A 25,127-nucleotide genomic window follows, 5' to 3' on the forward strand; every position below is an offset into this window, starting at 1 on the left:
CCCGCCCCTCTCCCCGTCTCCCCGCCTCAGCCCGGCCCCGAACCCGCGGCCCCGCTGCCCCCGGAGCGCGGCGCCGCCCCCCCCCCCCCCCCCGCCCGAGCAGCCCGCCCCGCCGGGAGCCTCCGCGGCGCTCGCTAAGATGTCTGCCTTCGGAGCCAGCCGGGTGAGCGGGGGGGGAGCGGCGGGGCAGGGCCGGGGGCTGCGGGGGCCTCGGGGCCGTGGAGGTCTGAAGGCCGCGGGGCTGCTCGGGAGGCCCGGAGGACAAAGCCGTGCGGGGCTGGAGTCCGCGCCCTGCTCTGTTTTTTTGTTTTTGTTTTTGTTTTTTTTCCCCGTCTCGGCCATGAGTTGGCAGCGTTCGTCTCCGGGGTCCGGAGCGCTGCTCGTGTCTTTCAGCTGTTGTGCTACGCATGCAGGGCCGTTAGAAAAAAAAAAATGGGTTTTGTTTCCCATTTCTAAACGTCAGTGTTTACGATTCAAAGTACGGTGCCTTTCCTGAAGCATACCTAGCTGTGCTGCCTACACTGTTTTGTTTTTGTTTTTGTTTTTTCCTTATGCTGTTTTTTTTTTATATATGCAGTACATAAATATTGGTTTTCTGAAGTGCTGCGGTTCTATAAACTTAAAATACTGCTTACGTGGAAAGAAGTTATTGAACAGTGCATAAAGGTTGTTTCTCTGAAGTGCTGAGGTTTTATAAAATTTGAACTCTGCATACATCAAAAGTTACTGATCCACCAGTACCTCCTAACTACCAAGGTGGAGGTGGTTCAGAGCTCGGGTAGCACCTCGCTAAGCCTTCGCAGGGGCCTTTTCCTGGCTTCCCCGCTTCCAGAAGTAGGTAAAGTTGAAGGGCCCTGGGTCAGCGGCGTGACCGCTGGGCTGGGCCTGCAGCCAGGAGGACAGCGTGCCAAGCCAGCGGGTGTTCAGGGCACCAGGCGGACAGCTTCCAGGCAAGGGAATCGGACGGACAGTGAACACGCACCACGTACATCAGTGGTCCGAGTTCAGCCTCCGGACACGTCACCTTCACTGTCGTGGTTTTGGCCGTGGAGAGCCGTAGGAGTTGTGTGAGCGTCGCTAGCACCTTGGCACTGAATCCAGCTGTCCCACTGAGTCAAACAGGGAAGCGGGTGAAATAGATGGTGACCCAAATTCCTGCCGGTTACGAACTGTGGTCCTTTGGCACTTGATCACTTGCGCCACATCCAGGTATGGATCACACCTGTCCTTTCCATGCGTCTGTTTGTGGTGGTTCTGCAAAACCTTCCGCGCTGACCTGGCGTACCGCTCTGTATGAAAACCCCAACAGACATACATTTTCTAGGATGAATTTCACTGTTTCCTTTATGTAGGATGTCACCCTTACCATTATTTTGAATTCAGTACTTTTTCTAGTTGAGACAAAACGTTTTGGTGAAAAAGCTGTGTATGACTCTATGAAGGGCTGCTCCTTTAAAAAAAAAAAAAACTGATTTCAAATATCTGGCTTTTGCTCAACCTCATCATCATCTTGGCTTCTTCTAGATAAAGGAAGATATAAAAAATTCTGAATGATTGAGGTTCGTCTAGGTGCTTGTTGATTGCGTTTGTTTTCCTATATTACAACAGCGGTAGCAGTTGCATAAAACTTAGGTAAAATACCATGATACTATTCTGCAATAGCTATGGCTTGTGAAAACTCCAAATGAGTAATATATTGACTAATAGAAAATACAATCCCGAACTATTAATAAACTTAACAGTTAAGTATTCGATTATGTGATAGCTTCCCCCTGTCTTATGCCTAGTAGTGGTCTTCCAGCATTTCTTCACCTTTCAACTTTATAGATGTTTTCAGTATACTTTGAAAATACATTTTTTCATCTATTGATACCTGTTTGCTTTTTTAACCATCTCTGCATAGCATTCTTATTTTTAAGAGCACAGTCATCTACCGCTACTTTGTTTTTTAACTGCTTGTAGCCTACCCAGCTATATACCGCTCCTGTCTCTAGAGTTTCCAATACAAATTCTGACATATTTTTGTACTATTATGATTAATTCAGTTTTCTAATGTTGCAAAATAAGAGACTGGTCTCATCAAACTTTTTTTTAACCTAAATTTTTACATTAAAAACAAATCAAAATCAAGCCTTTTCTTAGCCTTTTGACTAAATTGTTTTCAGTCAGTATTGATCTGGGTCATTCTATAAATATATCCAATGAAATATTTTTTTACTTTTCGTCCCAAATAATGCAGAAATTCAATCTATTGAAGGGTAAAAAGGTAAAACAACCTTTTAAAGTCAAAGTTGGGCATGAATTTTAGAGCAGAAATCTGGTTTTAGTTTACGCACGGGATTAAAGCATCACGCAAATACTTGTAACGATGTTAGTAGGCACTAAAAAAGGCAAAGAAAGTATGTACAATGAAAAACAGAATAAACTTGTGATAAATGTTAGGAAGAAAACTACAGATATTCTGCTTGGGTCTATCTTGTTTGGAATATCATAGAATCATTTAGGTTGTAAAAGACCTTTAAGATCATCAAGCCCAACCATCCACCTAACACCACCAAGTCCACCACTAAACCATGTCTGCATAGAAATTCTTGCTTATATCTTCACGTGGCACAACCTGAGGCCCTTTCCTCACATCCTATCACTTGTCACACAATGAAAGAGACTGACACCCTTCTTGCTGCAATGTCCTTTCAGGTAGTTGTAGAGAGCGATGAGGTCTCCCCTCAGCCTCCTCTTCTCCACTCTAAGCAACCCCATTTCCCACAGCCACTCCTCATAAGGTGTGTTTTATAGCTTCCTTGCTCTTCTCTGAACGTGCCCCAGTACCCCGATGTCCTTCTTGGAGTGAGGGTCCCACCACTGAACACAGTACTCGAGGCGCAGGCTCACCAGTGCCACGTACAAGGGGACGATCACTTCCCTGGTCCTGTTGGCCACGCTAGTTCTGATGCAGGCCGCAATGACACCACTACAACAGTAATCACTAACTATATACACATTACTGCGACTTGCTAGAAGGGAATCTTGTGCATTAGGTCAAAATATTCTGATACCTATTGTTTAATACGTAGATTGTTGTTTTCAGTATCATGCTAATCCTGACCATAGGTAAACACTGGTGGAGTGCTCAGTTGTGGGCAATAACTTCTGGTTTGATTAGTGTACTTTTCAAAATATATATATTACTGTGTCTCTGCGAGCGTGTTCATGTGTGGATATATGTACTTTAAAGAAGATGTGCTATAATTACGCTTAGTTATTTTTAAATAATTGATTTTTGCAATCTTAGAAATGGAAACACCAGTTCACACAAGCTCAGTGCTGTTTTGGATTCCATGTTGGCGTAAGCCGTCAGTTTGCATCAGCTTGCCACAGGAACAGAGTTTAAGGTAGCCAGGAGTTCTTCTAGATCATGTTAGTCACTGTATTGTACCTGATGCGATACTGTTTTCTAAAGAGGGAATCTATATTTAAAGTTGTGCTGCCATCAGGCTAGTAGCTTTAGGAGACTTGAGCTATCAATGTCTTACATCTCCTGTTCTGTTTCTCTTCAGCGGATGCTCCAAACCATTGCAGGGCTTGGATGGAGATCACATTCTAGTAAACCTGCTCAAAACGTGCATGCAGGCAAACCTGGAGCTGGCTTTAGCTTTGGTAGGTATCACATTGTTTGAAAGGAGTACACCAACTAAGGACAAATTGCACAGTTAGTTTAAAATAAAAAACACTGTATTGCAGGCCAGTATGAAGAGGAAGTTGAGCTTTTTTGGTTACTGGAGAGGCCCAGGAAGTGGTGGTTTAGATTGTCTTGGGAGGAATGACACTACTCTTCTTTTCCCATACTCTGACAACTGGAAAAATTAAAGCCGGTGTAGAATTTGTGACTTTTTTTTTTCTTTTTTATAATAGAACTTACTGATGAACAGAAAGAGTTTCAAGCTACTGCTCGTAAATTTGCTCTGGAGGAAATTATTCCTGTTGCTGCACAATATGATAAAACTGGAGAGGTAAATCTGTCATACAGTAGGGGAAAATTAGATTTTTATCTTAACCTGCATGAAATTTAAAATGCTGGCTGTAATTAATCAGAAGGTGATTTTCCTCATTTATTTCAGTATCCTCTTCCACTCATAAAACGGGCTTGGGAACTTGGTCTTATAAATTCACACATACCAGAAAGCTGTGGTAAGTAAATATTTTTAACCTGTAAAATAAAACTAAGAAAAGGCCTTGGAGATTTAGATGTGTCATTATGGATTCTGTATAAAATAAACAGTTGAATACTTGAATAATTAAGTTTAACCTTTTAATTTCCTGTTTAATTCATTATGCAGTCTGATCCTTCCATCTTCAAAGGCTACCATGGAATTGGAAGGGGTTCCTAAAAAGGATAAAGATGACAAAAGATACAGAACAGCTTCTGTATGAGAAATGACTAAAACGTCAGTGTCATGAAGAGTGTGAAAAGGGATTGATGGCTCATCATCCCTTTCAATACAACTAGAAGGCATCAGTGAAGTCAGCAGATGGCAGGTTCAGAGTAAATTAAAGGAGATAGTTCTTGTTGGGAAATGGTTATTGGACCACTTCATGCGAATTAAACACATGCTTTTCCTTAAATATAAAAAGATTTAATGAACAGTGCATTGGATGAAGTCCTACCGCTACAAGGAGTCTGCCAAGATGCATCATGAGCCCATTTGTTATAGGCCCCTGCACCAGCACTGATCCTGTGAACATCAGCACGGGACACCCTAGCCCTGCATTATATTCATCCCCCAGACCAAGTCCACAGCCCAAAGGTGGCCCCTGAGCACTTTTACAAGACAAAGCTGTGGCATTTCTCATCACGTCGCCAAGGGAAACTTGTAGCAGAGTTGCTCTGTCCCTGGCATTCCTGCTGCCAGCCAGCCTACCCTGTTGTGCAGCCAGGTCATCTTGTTCTCCAGCCAGGTCATTCCCTGGTCACATCTGCTGAGCAGTTACAATCTGTATTTCCCCTTCATTTTATGCAGTTTGTAGTTAATTTGTGAAACTCATTGCTGCTGCATGATATTAATGCTAAAATGTTTACCTATGTTAAAAAGAGATGAGTGCAAATTCACTGAAGGGTAAGTCTGTCAAGGGTTAGCGTTAACAAGGATACCAAGAGTACTTCAGGCTGAGGGAGACGCCTAGAGGATGGAGAATGTATTTTGAGCAAATGTCGCTGTATTGTTAGTGTATTTCGAAGCACTTCCCAAAGTCAGTTTCTGTCAGAAACAGGTTACTAGATTGGTTGGCTGACTAACATGCATAACTTAGTATTCATACGAGCTATGGTAGCTCAGGAGCCTTTGTGGTCATTTCTCTGCTTCCTAAGATCTCTAAAGGACATTCTCGAATGTAAAGTAGTCGAAAAGTTATAGTAGTCAAAAAGTTGTTGCCATTCTGTGTAACGTGCCCCATATCAATCATGCAACCTTGGAGCAGTCAAATGTAGTTTTCCAATCATCTCTTACCATTCTGACAAAACTTTATTTAAAAAGTTTGTGGGGGATGTCTGATCAAACGCAGTGCACAATCAAGTGTATATGGGGCAGTATGTTTTTGATAGTTAATTTCTGTAAATTGCTAGTATGTCCCACTTTAAACTCATTCAACTGTAGGTGGTCTTGGCCTTGGCAGTTTTGAAGCATGCCTTATTACGGAAGAGTTAGCTTATGGATGCACAGGGGTTCAAACTGCCATTGAAGCAAATTCCCTAGGGGTAAGTTCTGTCATTTCTTTCCTCCTTTAAAGTGGAGTCTGTGCATTTTAAAAAGGCAGATTAATAGTATAAATATTTTCTTTCAGCAAATGCCAGTAATCATTGCAGGAAATGAGCAGCAACAGAAAAAATACTTGGGAAGAATGACAGAAGAACCAATGATGTGTGTAAGTATAACTGCTACACTGTAGAATGTTCCTTACCCACATTCATCAGTATTAGTCATTTTTTGGAAGAAAGCAGTGGTATCTACTTAAAACTTAGCCCATTTTTGTTTGTAAATAAACTGTGCCATTTATTCAAAGTCAAGGAATAGCAAAATTTGATACAAACAGCGAGGAAATAGAAGATATTACCTGGAAAACCATCCTAATCACTTACCAAAAAAATAATATTTTTTTTATTTCCCTTTAAGGAGGTTGTTTAGCTGGGGTTGATTAGCTTGGAGAAGAGAAGGCTCAGGGGAGACCTTATTGTACTTTACAATTACCTTAAAGGAGGTTGTAGTGAGGTGGGGATTGGGCTTTTCTCCCAAGCACCAAGTGATAAGACAGGGAAAATCAAGTTGCACCAGGGGAGGTTTAGGTTGGATATTAGGAGAAATTTCTTTACTGAAAAGGTTGTGTGGCATAGGAATAGGCTGCCCGGGGAAGTGGTTGAGTCACCATCCCAGGAGGTCTTCAAGAAACGTGTAGATGTAGAACTTAGCATGGTTTAGTGGTGGACTTCAGTACTAGGTTAAAGGTTGGACCAGATGACTTCAGAGGTTTTTTTCTACCTGAACAATCCCAAGATTCTGTGATTCTAAGAAGAGGAGTGGGAGTTTAAAAGAGGTTTATATAAGCACATACTCATATGACATGAGCAGTACTTGTTACAGAGAAAGAAATAAAGAGTCATGTGCAATGCATTAGAATCCGAACAACTAAGCCCCATAAAATGAAGAACACAGTAGATATAAAACGTTACGCTGTACTCTTATTTGCAGATTTTAAAGATCCTAAGCTTTTACATCAGTTTATGAAGTGTGAGGAAGTGATGACTTAAGAATTACAAAATATTTCTGTTTATCATGTTTATCTGGTGGACAAAAGGTTCAACATGAGCCAGCAGTGCGCGCTTGCAGCCCAGAAGGCCAACTGCATCCTAGGCTGCATCAAAAGAGGTGTGAGCAGCAGGTCGAGCGAGGCGATTGTCCCCCTCTGCACTGCCCTTGTCAGGCCCCACCTGGAGTACTGCGTCCAGGTTTGGGGCCCCCAGAACAAGAAAGATGTGGACCTGTTAGACTGAGTCCAGAGGACGCCTACAGAGATGATCAGAGGGATGAAGCACCTCTGCCATGAAGACAGGCCGAGAGAGCTGGGTATTTAGCCTAGAGAAGAGAAGGCTCCCTCATTGTGGCCTTTCAATACTGAAAGGGTTCTTATAAAAAGGCTGGAGAGGGACTCTTTGCTCAATCAGATAATACAGGATGAGGGGCGATGGTTTTAAACTAAAAGAGAGGACATTTAGATTAGAGGTTAGGAGAAAATTCTTCACTCAGAGGGTGAAGAAAACTTGATCTAGTGAGTGGCATCCCTGCCTGTGGCAGGGGGGTTGGAGTTAGATGTCCTTAAGATCCCTTCCAACCCGAATCATTCTATGATCATTAAAAATTATTTAAAATATGCATTATAGATTTATTAGGAAAATTAACCCATATGTGCTTTGACGGTTGTTGCTTTTTGGTGGTGGTAGGGTTTTTTATATAATATTTTGGGGTTTACTATGCAGTTTTGGTGAACAGAGTCTGCAATAATATGATTCCTAAAGAAGGAACTTTTTTCCTCAAGATTTTATATTTTATTTTCTTCTAGGCTTACTGCGTAACAGAGCCTGGAGCAGGCTCGGATGTGGCTGGTATAAAAACAAAGGCTGAGAAGAAAGGAGATGAATATATTATTAATGGTCAGAAGATGTGGATCACAAATGGTGGGAAAGCAAACTGGTGTGTTAACAGTTGACTTATCCTACATTTTCTATTATTCTGTTCTATACTGGCTTTTTTTTTTTTTCCAAAGTTAGATACTAGTGTTTCTTTAAAGTTTTGTTGTAAATCCAAGTCTTCATTATGTTTCACCCCGATACACTTTAATCTGTGATCAGTGTATCAGCACAAGGTATAAGACTCTCAGGGCTGTGCAAAGCTTAAAAAGGAAGTTAAGTGATGACGTGGCAACTCTTCATTCAGGAATGCCTGTTAAACCTTGATGCTACCAAACAAAATAATTCTGCTTTTTCTTCAGGGGAGGACAGCAGGAGTGTGATTTAACTTGCAAAACACTCAGGAGGCCCATATTACCAGCTACTTTACTTTGAAGGTGTAGTGATCGAGATCACTTGGTACTGATTCTATTCAAAACACCTCTCACTTTTAGTGAAGCTAGAAAAACTCTTGGATTGTGGTGTTACATTTTATTTTCTGAAGGGAAGACATTTTCTAACAGTCAAAGAATCCAGATATTGCTGTGGCGGTGTGTCTGTGGAACATGCTTTACAATATAGACCTCTTTCATCATGTCTCGCATAGTATCACACTCATCCCCAACACGTAAATTGTTTTAAGTGAAAAAGCTGTATGCATTTACCCATAAAGCTGAATTTTCTAATTATTTATTTCCTTGTTCAAGGCAGAACTATCAAAGAGAATGTACCAGCTATCTTTTGACATTACCAAACACCATGAATATCATTTACAACTGTTTAATTTCTAATAGAAATACTTATCTACAACTTAGAAGAATAACATTAAGATCTTTGAAATCAGGTGATAACATTTTCTGTGCAACAGTATATCTCCTAAGAATTCATTTTTAAATATGTGCTGTGACAGGTTTTTTTTTTTACTGTCTGTGAAACTGATAATACTGTGAAGACTTAAAGTACATGGAAAAGGTGGAGAATCTTTACATGTCCGTATTAAGTAATTTTATTAAATCTTGAATGTTGCAGTAAGAGATGCAGTGACACTTCCTCTTCATTGTGCACTGTCAGTTTATTTTTGTAAGGGGCAAGAAGAATGGATTGTTAACTTTCTGATAGATTTATTACATGCTAGAAACAGTAAATATATATATATATATATATTTACACATTGTTAATTGTGAGGATAAACTGAGTTTCCACTTCTTTGTTTTACACTAGGTATTTCTTGCTTGCTCGTTCCAATCCAGATCCAAAAGTTCCTGCAAGCAAAGCTTTTACTGGATTCATTGTGGAGGCAGATAGCCCTGGAATCCAAATTGGAAGAAAGGTGAAGAGAGTATCTCTTACTTGACAAACTAGGCGTTATTATTTGCTTCTAAATCAAATCATAACAAATTGCAATTAAAGAAAACATGTTACATAACTGAACGTTTTCACATTGTCATCTTTTCTTTTTTACAACATAAACTATTCATAAGACATAATTTTATTCATTCTGATAAGGAATTATTCAGACTGTATCAAAGAAAGATGACTTTGAATATCTGCAAAAAAATCTTTTGAGAACCATTTTACTGATCAATGCCAATAGATGAGAAATATGGCTTCAAAGGATAAAAAACAAGGTGGACAGTTTTAACCATAATACACAGAGAGCTTTAATTTTAGCTACTGCTCAAGGAAGGCTTTTCAGGTTTTGGTGCAAATTCTTAAATAAATAGGAGAAAAATTGACATTGTGTATCAGGGAAGGAATCTGAAAACTTGAAAACTCCATTTTATTTTTTTGTGCATGTGTTTCTGTTACAGTTGCTCTTTCCTACTGCTTGCATACTAGTTTCTTTACTTTTTCCTCTCCCACCTCAAATGATACAGTTAAACTTGAGAAAGACCATGTGAGTGATTGCAGCTATAGAATCAATTTTATATAGGCACAAGATAAACTGCCCAGCTTAGACAAATAAGGGGCATGCTGGTCCGTAAATGCAGAACTACTATTTTTCACATATATGGTAATTTTTAGATGAAACTGAAGTGTCTGGGTGGAGCTGGGGGGCAGAAGCTTACCTTATGCTTTGAGTAAGCTAAAGAAAGATGATGTGTTGTACCTTGGAAAAATTCAACTTAGTTGCACCTCTGTAAACTTCTCTTTTCAGGAAATGAATATGGGTCAACGCTGCTCAGATACAAGAGGTATTGTCTTTGAAGATGTGAGAGTCCCGAAAGAAAATGTATTAATAGCTGAGGGAGCTGGCTTTAAAATCGCAATGGGAGCTTTTGATAAGACCAGACCACCTGTAAGTATCAAAAATAATTTATTTATAAAATGTAATAGAAATTTTTTGTTTCTATTCTGTGCTATATTTAATTTAGGTAGCAGCTGGTGCTGTTGGGTTAGCAAAAAGAGCACTCGATGAAGCTACTAAATACGCCTTGGAGAGAAAAACCTTTGGGAAAGCGATTGTTGAAGTAAGTTAAATATATATTTATTCATACATATTCACTTATATAAGCTATGTTTTCGCATCAGTACAGTAGATGTGCTACTAGTGAATTTTCAGGGTTGTTCCTTGATTTTTAGGGCATAAGTTACTGTATCTCTGCCATTGCTTGGGTTCTCAAGTATATATTAGTCAGCGCCATCTAAGTAAATCTAGCCATGCAGTTAGTCCAGGAAGTCTTCTAAACTTACTGATGATAATAGTAAAATCAGAAAGAAAACTCTGCCCCAAAACCTGAAATTCATGTACTCTCAAGACATACTTAACTTCTTCAATACTAATAAATAGGGATTTTCAGGCAAGGTATAAGCTTCTCTGAGCTACGTGAAACAATACACGGTATTAATAAAAAAAAATTAGAATATGTTACCAATCACACTGCTTACCAGTTTTAAAGAAATTTAAATAAACAGCTAGCTAAGTAAGATGTCATAAGTACTGAAACACAACTTCATAATTCAGTACTTAGTCCCTGTGACTAAATGAATTTTAGAATGAAAACCTTAAAAGTCTAATTCAACACAGAATTATGACAGCTTGATCCATATTATGTAGAACTCATGTTGTACAACTTACTCTGTTGAAGAGACTAGTGTATAAAAAAGATCATATTCTTTTTGGAAGTCATAGAATCTTAAACAAGCAATGTTAATTTAATGTATTTCGTAATTCATAGCACCAGGCAGTGTCATTCATGCTTGCTGAAATGGCTATGAAAGTGGAACTTGCTAGGATGGCTTACCAAAGAGCTGCATGGGAAGTTGATGCTGGCCGCAGAAATACCTACTATGCTTCCATTGCAAAGGCATTTGCTGGTGACATTGCAAACCAAGTAGCTACAGATGCAGTGCAGATTTTTGGAGGAAATGGATTTAATACTGAATATCCTGTAGAAAAACTAATGAGAGATGCTAAAATCTACCAGGTAAGTAAAAGAGAATGTGATCTCTACAATAATGCCAAAATTTTATATAGAACTACCTAATGGCTACTTATTTCAAATCTTGATGTACACATATGACGTAAGTTTTTAGAATGACAGTAAGTATCCTTCAGTTTAAAAAAAGGGAAATTCAAATTGGGCAAATTCTTGCATACTTTGCACTAGATCAACAGCTTAACCTACATGCAAGAAATAAATTTAATGGTGTGGTTTTTTCCGTATATGGTAACTCTGAAATTCTTGGGCTCTTCTTCCTTTGGAAGCTTCTAAACTTAAAACAAACAAACAAAAAAAAAACCACTGTAGAAGACACTGCTCAAAATACCAATACTTCCTCTGGTATTCTGTAAGTAGGTATAGTTTATGTATGATGCTGTTCTTGAAAACCTTCAGTGCTGGAAATTCTCTGACTTCCCATATGTGTCATAGACTGGTGCCTGCCTATAGTTTAGCTTTTCCTTCAGCCTGATACCTAGTTCAAATAACAGTTGTTGCACATTATCTCCTTTTACTCCTCAGATCCAAAGACAGTATGCAGAACAACTGATTGGTAATGACATTTTAGGAGCTTCTCACATTCCTCTTATCTTAGTCTAGAAGAGAACACTACAGTGGCTTCTTCACCTTTTTCCTCATGAGTCATGCTGAATGATTTTTTTTATTTTTATTTTTTCCTTTTCTGTTTCCAGTCTCTTCATCACTTCTGGCTATGCTCTAAACCTTATGTTTGAAACTTTGGTAGGATAACCCAGGCAGAATACTTCAGCTGATATATCACCAGCATTGAGTGTCATGGAATATATCGTGGTCTTGCATATGTTGTATTAACAGAAGTATGATACAACCTGGAACGCTTGGCCTGTTTTTCTTTTTAACAACAAACCAAACTTATACTTAACTCATGTTTAGCCTGTAGTCACCCATAATCCCCAGATCTTTTTCTGCATTATTATTGCTGAGAAATTATTCCATGTTATGTCATAATTCTTGTCTTGGGATATATTCTGCTACAGTTCTTTATTCAGCAAGAATGTTTTAATTGTGCTCAGCAAAACCAGTAATCTTTTTACCTCTTTCTGATAGTAATAGTGGCTAGATAAAACTTATCAGAACAGGTATCAAGAAATGCATGTGGACCATAATCTGAACGGTTATTTAGTTATAACAGCTGTCATTCTTAAGATTCTATGTAGTTAACATTTCTCTTGTAGCTGACTTTAAAATGAAAACTATGATTCTCCCTAGCCAAGATTTTGTTTTTCTCTGTTTAAGGAAAGACAGCTAGTACTTTGGAATCTAAAGGTGCTTAGTACTAATTACAGTCCTGCAAGCGAGGAGATGAATGAGTAATATAATTTTACTATGATTGGGCATTTTTTCTGTCAGGTTCTGTGTTTTTCTAGAGAAAGATATTGTGAGGGTTGGAAGTTTATTTGAAAGTTAAGATTAATTTTACAGGATTCCAGTCATTTAGATTTTCTATTACACTGATCCATCACAGGTTCATGGCACAGTAGACTTTTTTTTTCCCAATTGTTCAGTCTAATCAGATTTAGTATTAATTTTTGTTGTTTTTTCTGCTTCTCTTCATCCCTTAAAATAATACAAGGAAGGGTTTTGTCTTTACAATATTTTGCCCATGTCTCTTGATTATGCATTACTATATTACGGCCCAATTCCACATGGTACATGCTTTTGGCCATGTGTTTCATGTATAAAAACTTTGTTTTCCACTTGTTCTTTTCTTCCATATATTTGATGTTTCTCGGTATTACACAGTTCTACTACTTCCCTTCAGTTGAAGGTGGTGCTTGAAACTGCTTCCATTGCTTATAAACCAAAACCTCTTTTGCATTTATTTAAGCAGACTGTGAGTTTTGATGTCTTTACACTTGAGTTCCATGGCTGTCTTCATCAGCAAGTAATTTAGTGCAATAGGAGATTAGCAGATTGCAGGAATAGCTGCTGAATGCCCTCCAACTACACCATATCTAGTTTGAAAAGGCTAAGTTCACAGCAGGCCTGTTTGGTTCGTTGGACTGAATGTCCCCACTATGTGTGTAATTGTTAAGGCTTTTAAATTGTAAACAAAACTGTAAATTGTTATAGGCCTGGACAATTTTGGCTTCGTTAGGATTTGGATGGTATTTGGCATATAGAGAGGGTAGAGTTTCCAGTTAAGTTTGCTCCAAAAGGCACCTACTTTCACCAGACTAAATCTGCTCTATAACCTGGATCATTGTAGGGTAAGCAGCAGCAGTCAGATGATTCACTCTGAGAATGAAAAATTTCCTCTGAAGAAAAAACTAATGTGACTGCAGGTTATACTGGCTCTATTTTCAAAAGGCTTTGTAAGGTTCTTGGGAATACTGTCCCTATTTTATAACTGCAGAAAGTGAATTTACCTGAATTTGAGCAACTCGTCATACCAAGTTTTGACAGAACTGGGAACAGAAACACTTGAATCCCTAAGCTATGTTGCTTCCACCCTCAAATCCTGTTGCAGTATACCTGTGGAGCATAGAGCCTTCTTACTGCATTAGAGCTTCATATATACAGTGTTGTGCATCTCTGTCTTTCCTGCCATCAATCAATGTAAAACAGGGGGATGGTGCAGAATGTTTCTAGAAGGCGATGTAAGAATGTAAGGTTAAAGAAAGGAAAAAAAAAAGGATACTGTATTGGAGAGAGTACTAGTTAGCAAGAAGAAATGGAAGTAAATGAATCAAAGGGAATGCTTGGTGTGACCTTGAAAGGCTAGTCAACAAAAATAAAACACTCAGCACAAGTCATCTTCTCTTCACCCATTGTTTTAAAACCTAGTTCGTAAAACCTAAACTATGTATTTTCTTCCTCAGATAACACACTTTCTTGATCTTTTTTGGCCCCCTATGTCTGTTTGTCTGAGAAAATTATTGAGTTTAGATGAGAGGATATGAGACTGTCTCTCAGTATCTTGTGTATGATTTATTCTATTTAGCCCAATGTAGTTACTTAGGCACACTGGAATTTTTCAGTTTTATTTTTCATGGATTTAACATTCCAATCCACCCTGTAATCTAGTATGCTAAGGAGGTTTAAAAGTGTAGAAAGATCAATCTAAAACCTTTTTAAAAATGATCATCTAACATTATTGCAATTCTTCTTTTCAGATTTATGAGGGAACTGCGCAGATTCAAAGGATGATCATAGCTCGTGAACATGTTGGCAAATTTAAGGCTTAAAGAAATGTATAAAGTGTGTGTGACACTACGGTAGTATGCTGTGTTCTCATGGAAGAGGATTTTAGTGCGTTTCTCAATACAATGGAAAATTTGTGGAAAAAAGCCCTTTTCTTTAAAAGTCTTTTTATTGAATACATTATTAAGCACTACTTCTTCCCATCCACTCCCTCTGAATTCCAAAGTGATTGATTGTCTTTCCCCACTTAATCATTTTCACTCAAATATTTAGCGTTTGGTGGGGGAAGGGAAAAAACTTTCCCTATAAAATTTATGAATTTATTTGATTAAAAAAGATACCAAAATTCAGATTTTTTTAATTTTTTTTTCTTGGTCAGTGAAGGCATTCAGCATGTGGAAATTCAACATGAGGAATTAAATTTGGGGAGTTTCTGTATTGTTTATAATGGTATAGATTTGTTCCATCTCTTTTATCATTGGCATTTGGATGGATATCAAATTAATAAATCTCAGGGAAATAGTTACTTACAAATGCTATTCTAATTCCTCAGGAATACCATGTTGCAGCAGATTGTCTCTAGGTCACCTAGAGCTAGCTGAAAATAAGTACGCTAACATGTTGGTTTTGTTGGCCTTAAGAAACTTGTATTTAAAAAAAAAAAAAGATGAATGAATCTTAATTTCTGGACCGTTCAAAAGCATATATTATCATAAATTAGAGCACACAGCACTATTATTTTTCTCAAACAGGGACAGGATTACTATTTCTAGTTTGTCTATATTTTACATGTGTCCCTGAAGCAGCATGAACAAAAACTACTTCTTGTTTTCAAAAGACACAGCATAATAGGGCTTCTTTTCAGTTTCTTAACCACGTTACTCACCTGAATCCAGCACTGAAAAAAATTGTCATTCAAAGCGTTTATCTCTGTTCTTCAAAGAAACCTGTTGTGTTCATGAAGAAAATACTTGTGCCTTTTCCTGTGCAAGACGTCTGCTGTATGGTTGAATGTTATGGACAGCTTTTGGTAAAAATAATTATGTGGTTTTGTTATAGCATAAATAAGTATGATTGTCCAATTTTAAACTTTTTCATTTTAACCAGTGCCACATAAAATAACCTCTAGGAAACATTGCCATATTTTCTTATAACATGTCTATTCTAAATTTGTGTATTACTCCAAAAATCTAAGTACAAAAAGGGCAAGCAACGAGAACCTCACAACACAATGTTTTTTCACTGTAAAGTTAGATGATCAAAATGTTATTTCTGACAGCCATTGATGCATTCGAATAAAATCTCATTTTAAACAGAGAGGTGTGGTGGTTTTTATTCATTTTGCTTGCCACATCGTTTAAATTGTATTTTGCATAAGTTGTCCAGTGTCTGAAACAGGCAAATAGCTGCACCTCAGTTCCTCCTGTGCTACTGCCCACAACAGCTGCGTGGCCACTGCAGTTCAGCAGTGTGAAGGCCTGTATTGCATTGCCTGCATGAAGTCTGTCCTGAGGACTGAGATCCAACCCAGTAGTGACAGTATCAGCTTGAAGGAATGCAGCCTCTCTCACTGCTGCACTTGTTTAAGTAAGTAAATGTTCGGTCAGGATGATTCACTTCAAGTCAAAGTGCAAATTTTCCTTAAGAATGACTTATGTGATCATTTTTATTTATTTCAGATTCAATTCAGATTTATTTATTTCAGATTCAATGTATTTAAGGGTATATTCCTTTCCATCAGTGTATACACTTAACTGTTTGCAGCAGGAACAGCCGAGGAAGAGGAATTCTTGAGGGTTTTGTGTTTTGTTTTGTTTGAAATTTGGCTAGGCTCTGCTGGGCAGTGCTGGCAGAACGCACGTTCCCTGGACTTCTTGGAAAAATTATTCAGCCACATCTGGAGTGCCATGCCCAGCTCTGGGCTCCCCAGCACAAGAGAGAGATGGAGCTACAGGAGACAGTCAAAGGGCCACAAAGACGACAGACAGATGGGACAGCTGCACTGAATGGACAGATGACCGTTTCTGGTATTCGTCACATCACGTCACAGTGAGAGTGGTGGGATAAATGCCAACACAGGTCAGACCTTTGTTTTCTGTATACTGTCAGTGCTGTCCAGGTAAATTGCAGAAAAGCAATTTCTAATCAATGGTTTTGATGATTGCAAACTTAGAAACCAAGTACTCTCGGATAGCAATAACAAAAACTATTTCAATATGTTATTTAAAAACAAACACTAATGGACAGACCTTCAGGATTTAGTCCTATCACTTCCTAAAATAAATAAATCAAATTACAGAATGATGTGCTTTTAAAGTTCACAATGGTGACTTTGCACTCCTGATAAAGTTTGTAATACTCTAGCTACAGGTTCTCCTGGAACTTTAAATGATTTCCTTTGGATTTTTAAAATTCTCTATGCACATTGAGGTAAAAGACCAGGATGTGAGTACTGTTTTAGTTTTTATACATCTATGCATATATATGTGTGTGTCTATATAGATGCACATATTACTGTATATTATAATTACTGTATTTTATAATATTTAATTACTTGGTATTTATATAAGCTATGCATTTATGTAATATGTATTATTCAAGTGTAGTACGTCTATGCTTTAGTACTATACAAAGGAAATATGGTAGGAGCCAGTTCTTGTTCTCAAATCTGCTTTTTCTTTTTTCCTTTGTAACGTAAAAATGATACCAGTCTGTTGAGCATTTTATTTATCTGGCTTGTACTCGTCCCCCTAAGAAAAAGGATTTATTCTCAGTCTTATTTTTTCACCATAGTGACTAACATTATAAATTTAACTTATCACCATCTATTATGCCTTTTTTTTCCTGTTCCTTCTCATGCAAACCATGGTGGAAAACAATACTCAAAAGGCTCAAATGCTTCTAAAAAATTGCTTGATTACTTGCATCTCCAGTCCCATCTCATGGAAGAAATGTTTAAATGGTGTTACAAAAAAATAAGATAGCATCCTGGTTTTGGAAGAAAGTATATAGGAATTAAGGTGTTGGATTTGAAACCCTTAGGGCAGAAGAATGTTGCTTTCTTGGATCACTGGTGAGTGTTGACATGTATTACCTTATCTAAAGTAGATGTTTATCACCAATTAAGCTCTAGAATTACTCCGAGACCCAGGAAGCTGAAGTTTCTTTAGGTTCCGACCTTTGAGCTTCTCAGAGCCATCCAGTTGAATTCCTTTCCCAAATTCTGATCCAGCACTAGGAGGCAGGGGTACACTGTAAGGTTGTTTACATTGATGTATTAGAGATGTGTAGTTCTTGAATTAATGGTTGATGGTACTAGGAAATACTTTTATGATAACTGAATACAGCTTTAGAGACGCAAAGTTGAAAAGTGTTAACAAATGCTAATGCTCGTAAACTCTTGTGGTAAATTCAAGCAGCGTGTCTTGTGCATGTTCTTAGTCCAAAAACACCATTTAGTCTCCTGTATGTATAAAGGGCCCTGTCACATCTTCCAGGTAAGTGTACCATTATAATTGCAGAATTGCAAAATCCAGCAGTCAAGATCATGTTCTTGCATCAGTTTGACTAAAAATTGCATTAGCTCAGGGTTTGGGGCTGGGTGTAGCTTTTATGGTTTAGCTTCCAGGTTTAAGCGTGCCAAAGAAAATTTGCAGCTCTAGTCAGTCTTGCTTTAAAAACAACAATTGTTTGTACTTCTGCCCAGATACCAGAGAGCACCCAAACATTTAAGGCTGATCAAGAGCTGTGTTCCAGTATTTTGAGAATCTACTGCCCTGCCATTATCAAGTGGGGCACTACAGATAAATATTAAAATTGTATAGCTATTTTGCAAATTACCACTAGGTGAACTGATTTGCATATATATGGCTATACATAAGCTGAAAATGAGTTGTTCACTGTTATGTGTAGTAAACATACAGATCACTTGAGTTGTAGTGTGCACTTTGTGAATGAGGAGATAATCCGTGGGCTGGAAAAGAAAACAGTAAAGAGGCATCTTTTTGGTTAATTTTTATCGTATAAAACTTAGTATTTTAGCATTTTGTTCTATATTTTCAGTAGAGATTTAAAGGCATTTTTGTTGATACTGATAAAACTAATCTTTATTTCATTCCCTGCCATTTACATTCTAGGAGAAATACATACAAGATTCTCCTCATGTGCTGTACTTCTAGCAAGCCCTAAATCACTTGCACAAGCACAGTCTTCTCCTTCGTATTGTTGAAGCTTGTGTATTTAATGAGGATGGTAGAATACAAAGGGACTCGATGTACCTTAGTTGCATTTCTGACTTGCAGGGAAAACTAAATGCTATTGATGTGGGGAAGGCCGTATAATTAATTTTGTCCTGTATGAAGGATTTTATTGTAGGCAGAACTCTGAATTGTGTGCAAGACAGGTGAGTTTTTCTTTATATGGAAATGCTTTAAATTAGCGGTTATTGCATACTATCTCTAAATGTTTCGTTCCAACTTCTACAAGTAATACCATTTAATCATAGAATGGTTTGGGATGAAAGGGACCTTAAAGATCATCTAATTCCAAGTCCCCTGCTATGGCCGTACTTTCAGTTGGCTTTCTGGGCTGCAGGTGCACATTGCAGGCTCATGTTGAGCTTCTCATCCACCAACACCCCGAGGTCCTTCTCCTCAGGGCTGTTTTCAGTCCTGGGATTGATCCGTTTCCTGGGAGGGTTCAATCTGTTATGCATGTTCGCATACTGCTTAAAATGCTGTAAGGGGCAACTACTGTGCCTGTACAGCAGTTCAGAAGTTTTCTTGGTATACCATACATACTTTACAGTATTCCTGGATGTGCAACATAGCTGTTGATCATAAAATCATAGAATGGATTGGGTTGCAAGGGACCTTAAAGATCATCTAGTTTCAACACCCCTGCCATGGGCAGGGACACCTCCCACTAGGCCAGGTTGCCCAAAGCCCCATCCAACCTGGCCTTGGGCACTTCCAGGGACAACTTCTCTTGGCAACCTGTTCCAGTGTCTCACCACCCTCTGAGTGAAGAATTTCCACCTAACCTCTAATCTAAATCTCCCCTCTGTTAGTTTAAAACCATTCCCCGTTGCTCTCCATCTTTTTTATATGCCTCTTTTCAGTACTGAAAAGTTGGAAATAAGGTCACCCCTGAGCCTTTTCTTCAGGCGGAAAAGCAACAGCTCTCAGCCTGTCTTCATAGGAGAGGTGCTCCAGCCCTCTGATCAACGTTCTGGCCCTTCTCTGGACACGTTCTAGCACCTTCTTGCGCTGGGGTCCCCAGACCTTGGATGCAGGACTCCAAGTGAGGCCTCCCAAGGGCAGAGCAGAGGTGCGCGATCAACTCCTTCCACCTGCTGGCCACTGCTCTGTAGATGCAGCCCCGGGGTGCAGTCGGCCTTCTGGGCTGCAAGCGTGCCCTGCTGTCTCATGTCAAGCTTTTCATCCACCAGAACCCCCAAGTCCTTCTCTGCAGGGCTGCTCTCACTGAGTTCTTCATCCAGTCTGTACTCCTGTCTGGGATTGCCCCGACCCAGGTGCAGCACCTTGCACTTGGACTTGTTGAACCTCATTAGGTTCACATGGGCCTACCTCTCAAGCTTGTTCAGGTCCTTTGGATGGTTTCCCTTCCTTCTGTTGTATCAACTGCACCACTCAGCTTGGTGTCATCTGCAAACCTGCTGAGGGAGCACTTGATCCCATTGTTTATGTCATTCATACAGATATTAAATGGTACTGGTCCCAGGACAGACACCTGAGGGACGCTGCTCATCACGGGCCTCCACCTGGACATAGAGCCATTGACCACCATGCTCTAGGTGCGACCTTTAATCCAAGTGCTTATCCACAGAATGTTCCACCCATCAAATCCATCTCTCTCCAATTTGATGCATGCTTTTGTTTTTGCTATTCTGGGGGGAGGATTTGGTGGGGGATGTTTATTACAAAGTGAAGTTTATGAGCAGCCTTGAGTTGTTATTGTGGTTCCTTGCCCTTTGTGCCTGGCTGCTTTCTTAGTGACTGCCTGAAACATGACCAGTGTGTGCTTTAGCATTGCAAACATTATTTCCCAGGAAAAATAGACAGGGATTAATCAATGCAGGTATATTACATGACGTTGAAAGTAAGCCTGACATGACAGCAGATGTATGTGGGATTGCCAGAAACAATGATTGAGGTTAAACTGTTCCTGCCAAAGAATTCATGTGGTATTTAGTTTGCCTTCCATAAGCCTTAGGGTAAGAAGACTATACAAGAACAAACCTTTGCAGGATGCAAAATTGTCATAATCTTCAGCCTTCAGAAAGCAATTTGAGTGCTCTGGCTTGATTTGGCTGTGTGTTCTTAAAAGAAAACAATGAAGAGGAAAGAGCCCCCAAATGAGAATGTGTTGGTTCCATTTTTCTCTGTGAATAAAGACATTTACTGCTCCTGAGCTGACATAACAACTGACATGAAGGTGGTCCTGTGTGGAGCCAGGAGCTGGACTCAATGATCTTTGTGGGTCCTTTCCAACTCAGGATATTCTATGCTACTATGATCTTTCTCCAGACTTTGCACGAGTGTAGTACATTAGTAGGATATTACTGTTGTTTGATTACACTGTCTAATTGGAACTTCTATATAAAAGCAACTGTACCATTAATATACTCGTCTAATGAAAAGGTAAAACTCATGTGAAACTAAAAGGTGAAATGTGTGCTTATTTTCTATCATGTGTCCACGACTGGATTTCTGCTTTGAGATCTTCCTGTATTTAGTCTGCTAAAGTACACTTAAGTTTTGGGGATTTCAAAACTGATGTCTGTAATTTTGGATCTGTTGTTACACAGGATTACTGGCTGTAACAGATGAGTTGCATCAAATAAATGTTGACTTGCTGGGTATGGTGGCTTTCTGAAGGTCAGTTACCTGTTGGAGGTCTCAGTGGACAAGAGGAGAAGGTATTTGGTGGCTTTTGTTTGTTCAGAGCTCAATAGATGTTATTTGTTCTAAAGCTGAAGCATTTCTGCAAAGTATGATTACTTTCGTGGAATACTTTGTAAACTTTTTTGAATTATTATGCTCTTCATTTTGGTTCTTCATGTTGTCATTAACACTTCTCATGCCATCCTGGGCTATTCTTGGTTTTATGTCTCAGGTTAGGAAAGTATATGTACTGATCACTTGAACCAGTACCCTGTTTCTGACATTGGGAAGATCTGTAAGATCTGTAGAAAAAATGTTTTACTAGATGTTAATCGTGGTATAATAGTGTTTAGTGGCACTATAGGAAATGTGTAACCTGGAATAATTTCCAGTACCAAATAGATAAGCAATTAACAGGTGTGTTTTTTCGAAAAACAGAAACTAATTGATGTGAAACTCTTTGTTCTTACTCATGAAAAAAAGGCTGTAGATTTTTAGCCTCCTGCAGAAGGTGATGTTTATTTCAAAATCACATTCTTATATTCCTGTTTCCTGAAGAAAGGAAGGTGTCGTCTTGTATTTTTTTTTCCTTTCAGTTTTATCATACATCTAAACCAAATGTCCCTTCTCATCATGTAAAGAATTGTAGGATCAGAAACTGGAACTGAAGATGAAAATGTACCTCCCCGTTACTCAATATATACCCAAACCTGTCTTTTTTCCCCCCACCCTCCAGCATGTAGGATCCATACAGTAATGCAACACCACCCAACACACACACACAACATTCCTAGTTAAAATTGGCAGATTAAATCCAATATGAACATGTACCTTCTGATTTCCCAGGGTATTCCCTACCCTCATTTACACACCATCCCCACTTTAGTGGCAGGTAGGAGTCATACAGTGGTTGAACCCCCTCCTAGGGAGCAGGTTACATGCTTGGGAAAAAAAGTAGAAAGCAAGCTAATGACAATTTACCATTCAATAGAGTGAACCTTATCAGGTTCTTGTTCGTCAAAGAATTACCTAGTTAAAAAATAAATGAAATTGAAGCAACCTAGCAAGACGATTAGTTACAGTATTTCTGCTGTTTTTTTATCCTTAGTTAGATATTACATGGCCCTCAGTATCAGGATCCATGTCTTACCTGGTGAAAATTAGGGTGGGCGGGTATAGCTGCTGTCCTTTTTCTTGTACTCTGAATGCTATTCTGCCTGCAATTGGTAGGGAGAGGAGTAAACTGTTCTGACCAGTTTCCCTGCAGGGTGCTTCCTGCCTACTGCATAGTTGTAGTATGATTAGTGCAATGGTATCAAGTGAACCATGGCTTGAAATCGATATGACAAAAAAGACTTTAAGCAACAGCAGTTTCTCCCCACCTCTCCTTTGCTCAGGATTCTCAGCAATCTCTGGTAGGGTCTTACCAGAGCACTCACCTCACTCGCACCAATTCCCTCCAGCAGCTCTCTGGGAGCACACACCGCCCCTGCCCCATGGCTGGGAGTAGAAGACCCCCACTGGCTGATGCCAGGTCCCCGCTGGCTCCAGGAGCTGACACCACGTCAGGGGCCCCCAGCTCGATGCCAGGAGCTGGCACACAGTCCACTCATACACACACACATAGGTCTCACCAGTACCTGGCACATGGTCCTTGCAGCACACATACACACAGGAAGTATTATGAAGTATTTATAAGATACATAGCAGAGTATTAAGGCACTCAGGACTGACTTTTTACACCCAGCCATCAGGAACATACAAAATAATGAGCGTGCACACACAGCCAAAAAAAAAAAAAATCCAGGCATTTTCACACTACCCCACATCTGTTATCTGTTCAATCACACCCACAAAGACTCCAAATAGCTGAGCAGCTGTACATTCTTGATGTTCGATTTCAGTTCCTGGATATGTATGATATATATCACGGCTACCTTTAAGCACTCCTTGCTGGTACCCTGCACAAGAAAGGAAGCAAGCTCCCTAAGCTGTCTTAAGAGCAGCACCAATGCACATAACAGAGTTTCAAGAAGGAATGTTAGTGAACATTTTAGATGCAACACCTTGCATCTGTTTCAACCAGTAGTTGTTCTGAGGTTTGTGAGGCAGGCATTGCTCGGAAGAGTCTCTTTACAGGAACTGTCTGTGGTTTTGTACCATGAGTACCTCAAAAATGGAGCAAATCCACATCTATCATTTTATAGGATGCCCTCTTTTGCCTTCAGTGTGGCTGTACCGGTGTCATGCTGTTCAACACGGCACTTTCAAAGTGGTGAATCCTTATTAGAAGCAAAGTACAAGTGTGTACAAAATCACAGAATCACACAGTATCCTGAGTTGGAAGGAACCAATGAGGATCATCAATTCCAGCTCTTGACTCCACCCAGGGCAACCTAAGATTTAAACATATATCACAGAGCACTGTTCAAATGCTTCAGGTACACCGACAGGCTGAGGGCAGTGAGTATTGTGGGTTAAGCCCAGTAGCAGCTCAGCACCACACAGCTGCTCACTGAATCACCCCACAGTGAGATGAGGGAAGGGAGTAAGAACGGTAACAGTGCAGGAACTTACAGGTTGAGATAAAGACAGTTTATAGGTAAAGCAAAAAGCTGCACAGGCAAGCAGAGGAAAACAAGAAGTTCACTCACTGCTTTGCATCAACAGGTGGATGTTCACCCACTTTTGGGAAAGCCAGGTTTCATCACAAGTAACAGTTAATTGGGAAGACAAATGCCATCACTCTGAATGTTTGTCATGTGGGTCGTGTGTCCATCTGTTCCCATGTTGTGCGTTGTTCCCTCCCTGCCCCATTCTTTACCTCAGCTTTTATTGCTGATTACAACTTTTTTTTTTAATTTATTTTTTATTGCTGAGCACAACTCTGTAAGGTACGGAATATCCCTTTGGTCAGTTTGGGTCAGCTGTGTCCCGGTTCCTTGCACACCCCAGTCTCCTTGCCATCAGGGCAGCATGAGAAGCAGAAGAGTCCTTGCCTCTGTGTAAGCACTGCTCAGCAACCAGTGAAACATCACTGTGTTACTATTTGCATCATAAATCCAAAACACAGCACCATACCAGCTACTGGGAAGAAAATTAGCTCTATCCCAGCCAGAACCAGGACAGTGGGGACCCTGTTCCAGTGCCTGACAAACCTCTCGGTGAAGCACCTTTTCCTAATATCCTATCAGATCTTCCCCTGAAGCAGCTTTAAGCCATTTGTTCTCATTCTACTTTCTGTGAACTGAGAAAAGGCTGAGAGCCTACCTCTCTCTCTGTGCCCCCTCATGAAGTTGTAGATAGTCATGAGGTCACCCCCTCAATCCTCTTCTTTAAGCTGAATAAACCAAGTATCTTTAGCCACGCCTCATAAGTCATGGCCTCCAGTCCTTTCACCATCTTTATTCCCTTCTTTGGACACATTCTAATATTTTTAATATCCTTCTTATATCATCACATAAAGATCTTCTCTTCCTAGTATTGAATAGAATTTAATCATATGAGGTATTTAAATTACATATGGAAAGGATTTCGGTGCTTTTGCAGCTAGAAAAGGGCTAGCACTTCACGGTTTCTTCAGAGAAATAAATCTTACATTCTGCTTACAAGAAGCTGTGATTTTGGCCCGTCTGTGGCTTCTGGTAAAAAGATCAAAGCTAAGAAATTTCCCTATAATTCTTACCTTCAATGAGCACAGCTACAAGGTCTGAAATGTCACAGATGCTCAAATCATTGAAGCCTCCCTGCCCCTACCCCCAACTCTTTTATTTTTTTCTTCACAGTCTTCCCTATGATAATAATGAAGGAGATGTAAAAATTTATGTTGAGAAGAAACTTGTACTTGTCCATCTCCTGATATTCTTGCAATGAATTTCTGTT

At 39.4% G+C, this 25,127-nt stretch overlaps 1 protein-coding gene and 1 non-coding gene across 2 annotated transcripts; both read left to right on the top strand.

Moving 5' to 3' along the window:
- The first annotated feature begins 17 nt into the window (after positions 1-17).
- ACADM (acyl-CoA dehydrogenase medium chain) lies at positions 18-15,657 on the top strand. The gene is made up of 12 exons (XM_066987041.1): positions 18-163; positions 3,558-3,657; positions 3,913-4,010; positions 4,119-4,188; positions 5,652-5,752; positions 5,839-5,919; positions 7,609-7,739; positions 8,936-9,044; positions 9,873-10,013; positions 10,090-10,185; positions 10,894-11,142; positions 14,313-15,657. Exons 1-12 carry the CDS (start codon positions 140-142, stop codon positions 14,382-14,384), a joined length of 1,272 nt encoding a protein of 423 aa, XP_066843142.1. The 5' UTR covers positions 18-139; the 3' UTR covers positions 14,385-15,657.
- A 1,748-nt stretch (positions 15,658-17,405) lies between these two features.
- On the top strand, positions 17,406-17,490 carry LOC125181122 (small nucleolar RNA SNORD45). Its single transcript, XR_007160163.1, has one exon. It is a non-coding gene; the product is annotated as a small nucleolar RNA SNORD45 (small nucleolar RNA).
- Positions 17,491-25,127: the final 7,637 nt, after the last annotated feature.

Source organism: Anser cygnoides, chromosome 38 (genome assembly GCF_040182565.1).
Source record: "Anser cygnoides isolate HZ-2024a breed goose chromosome 38, Taihu_goose_T2T_genome, whole genome shotgun sequence".
Classification (NCBI taxonomy): domain Eukaryota; kingdom Metazoa; phylum Chordata; class Aves; order Anseriformes; family Anatidae; genus Anser; species Anser cygnoides.

Coding starts and splice junctions, on each gene's coding strand:
- ACADM (XM_066987041.1), top strand. CDS start 140: ATGTCTGCCTTCGGAGCCAGCCGG. Junction 4,189..5,651: donor ACACATACCAGAAAGCTGTG/GTAAGTAAATAT, acceptor ATTCAACTGTAG/GTGGTCTTGGCCTTGGCAGT. Junction 9,045..9,872: donor GAATCCAAATTGGAAGAAAG/GTGAAGAGAGTA, acceptor TTCTCTTTTCAG/GAAATGAATATGGGTCAACG.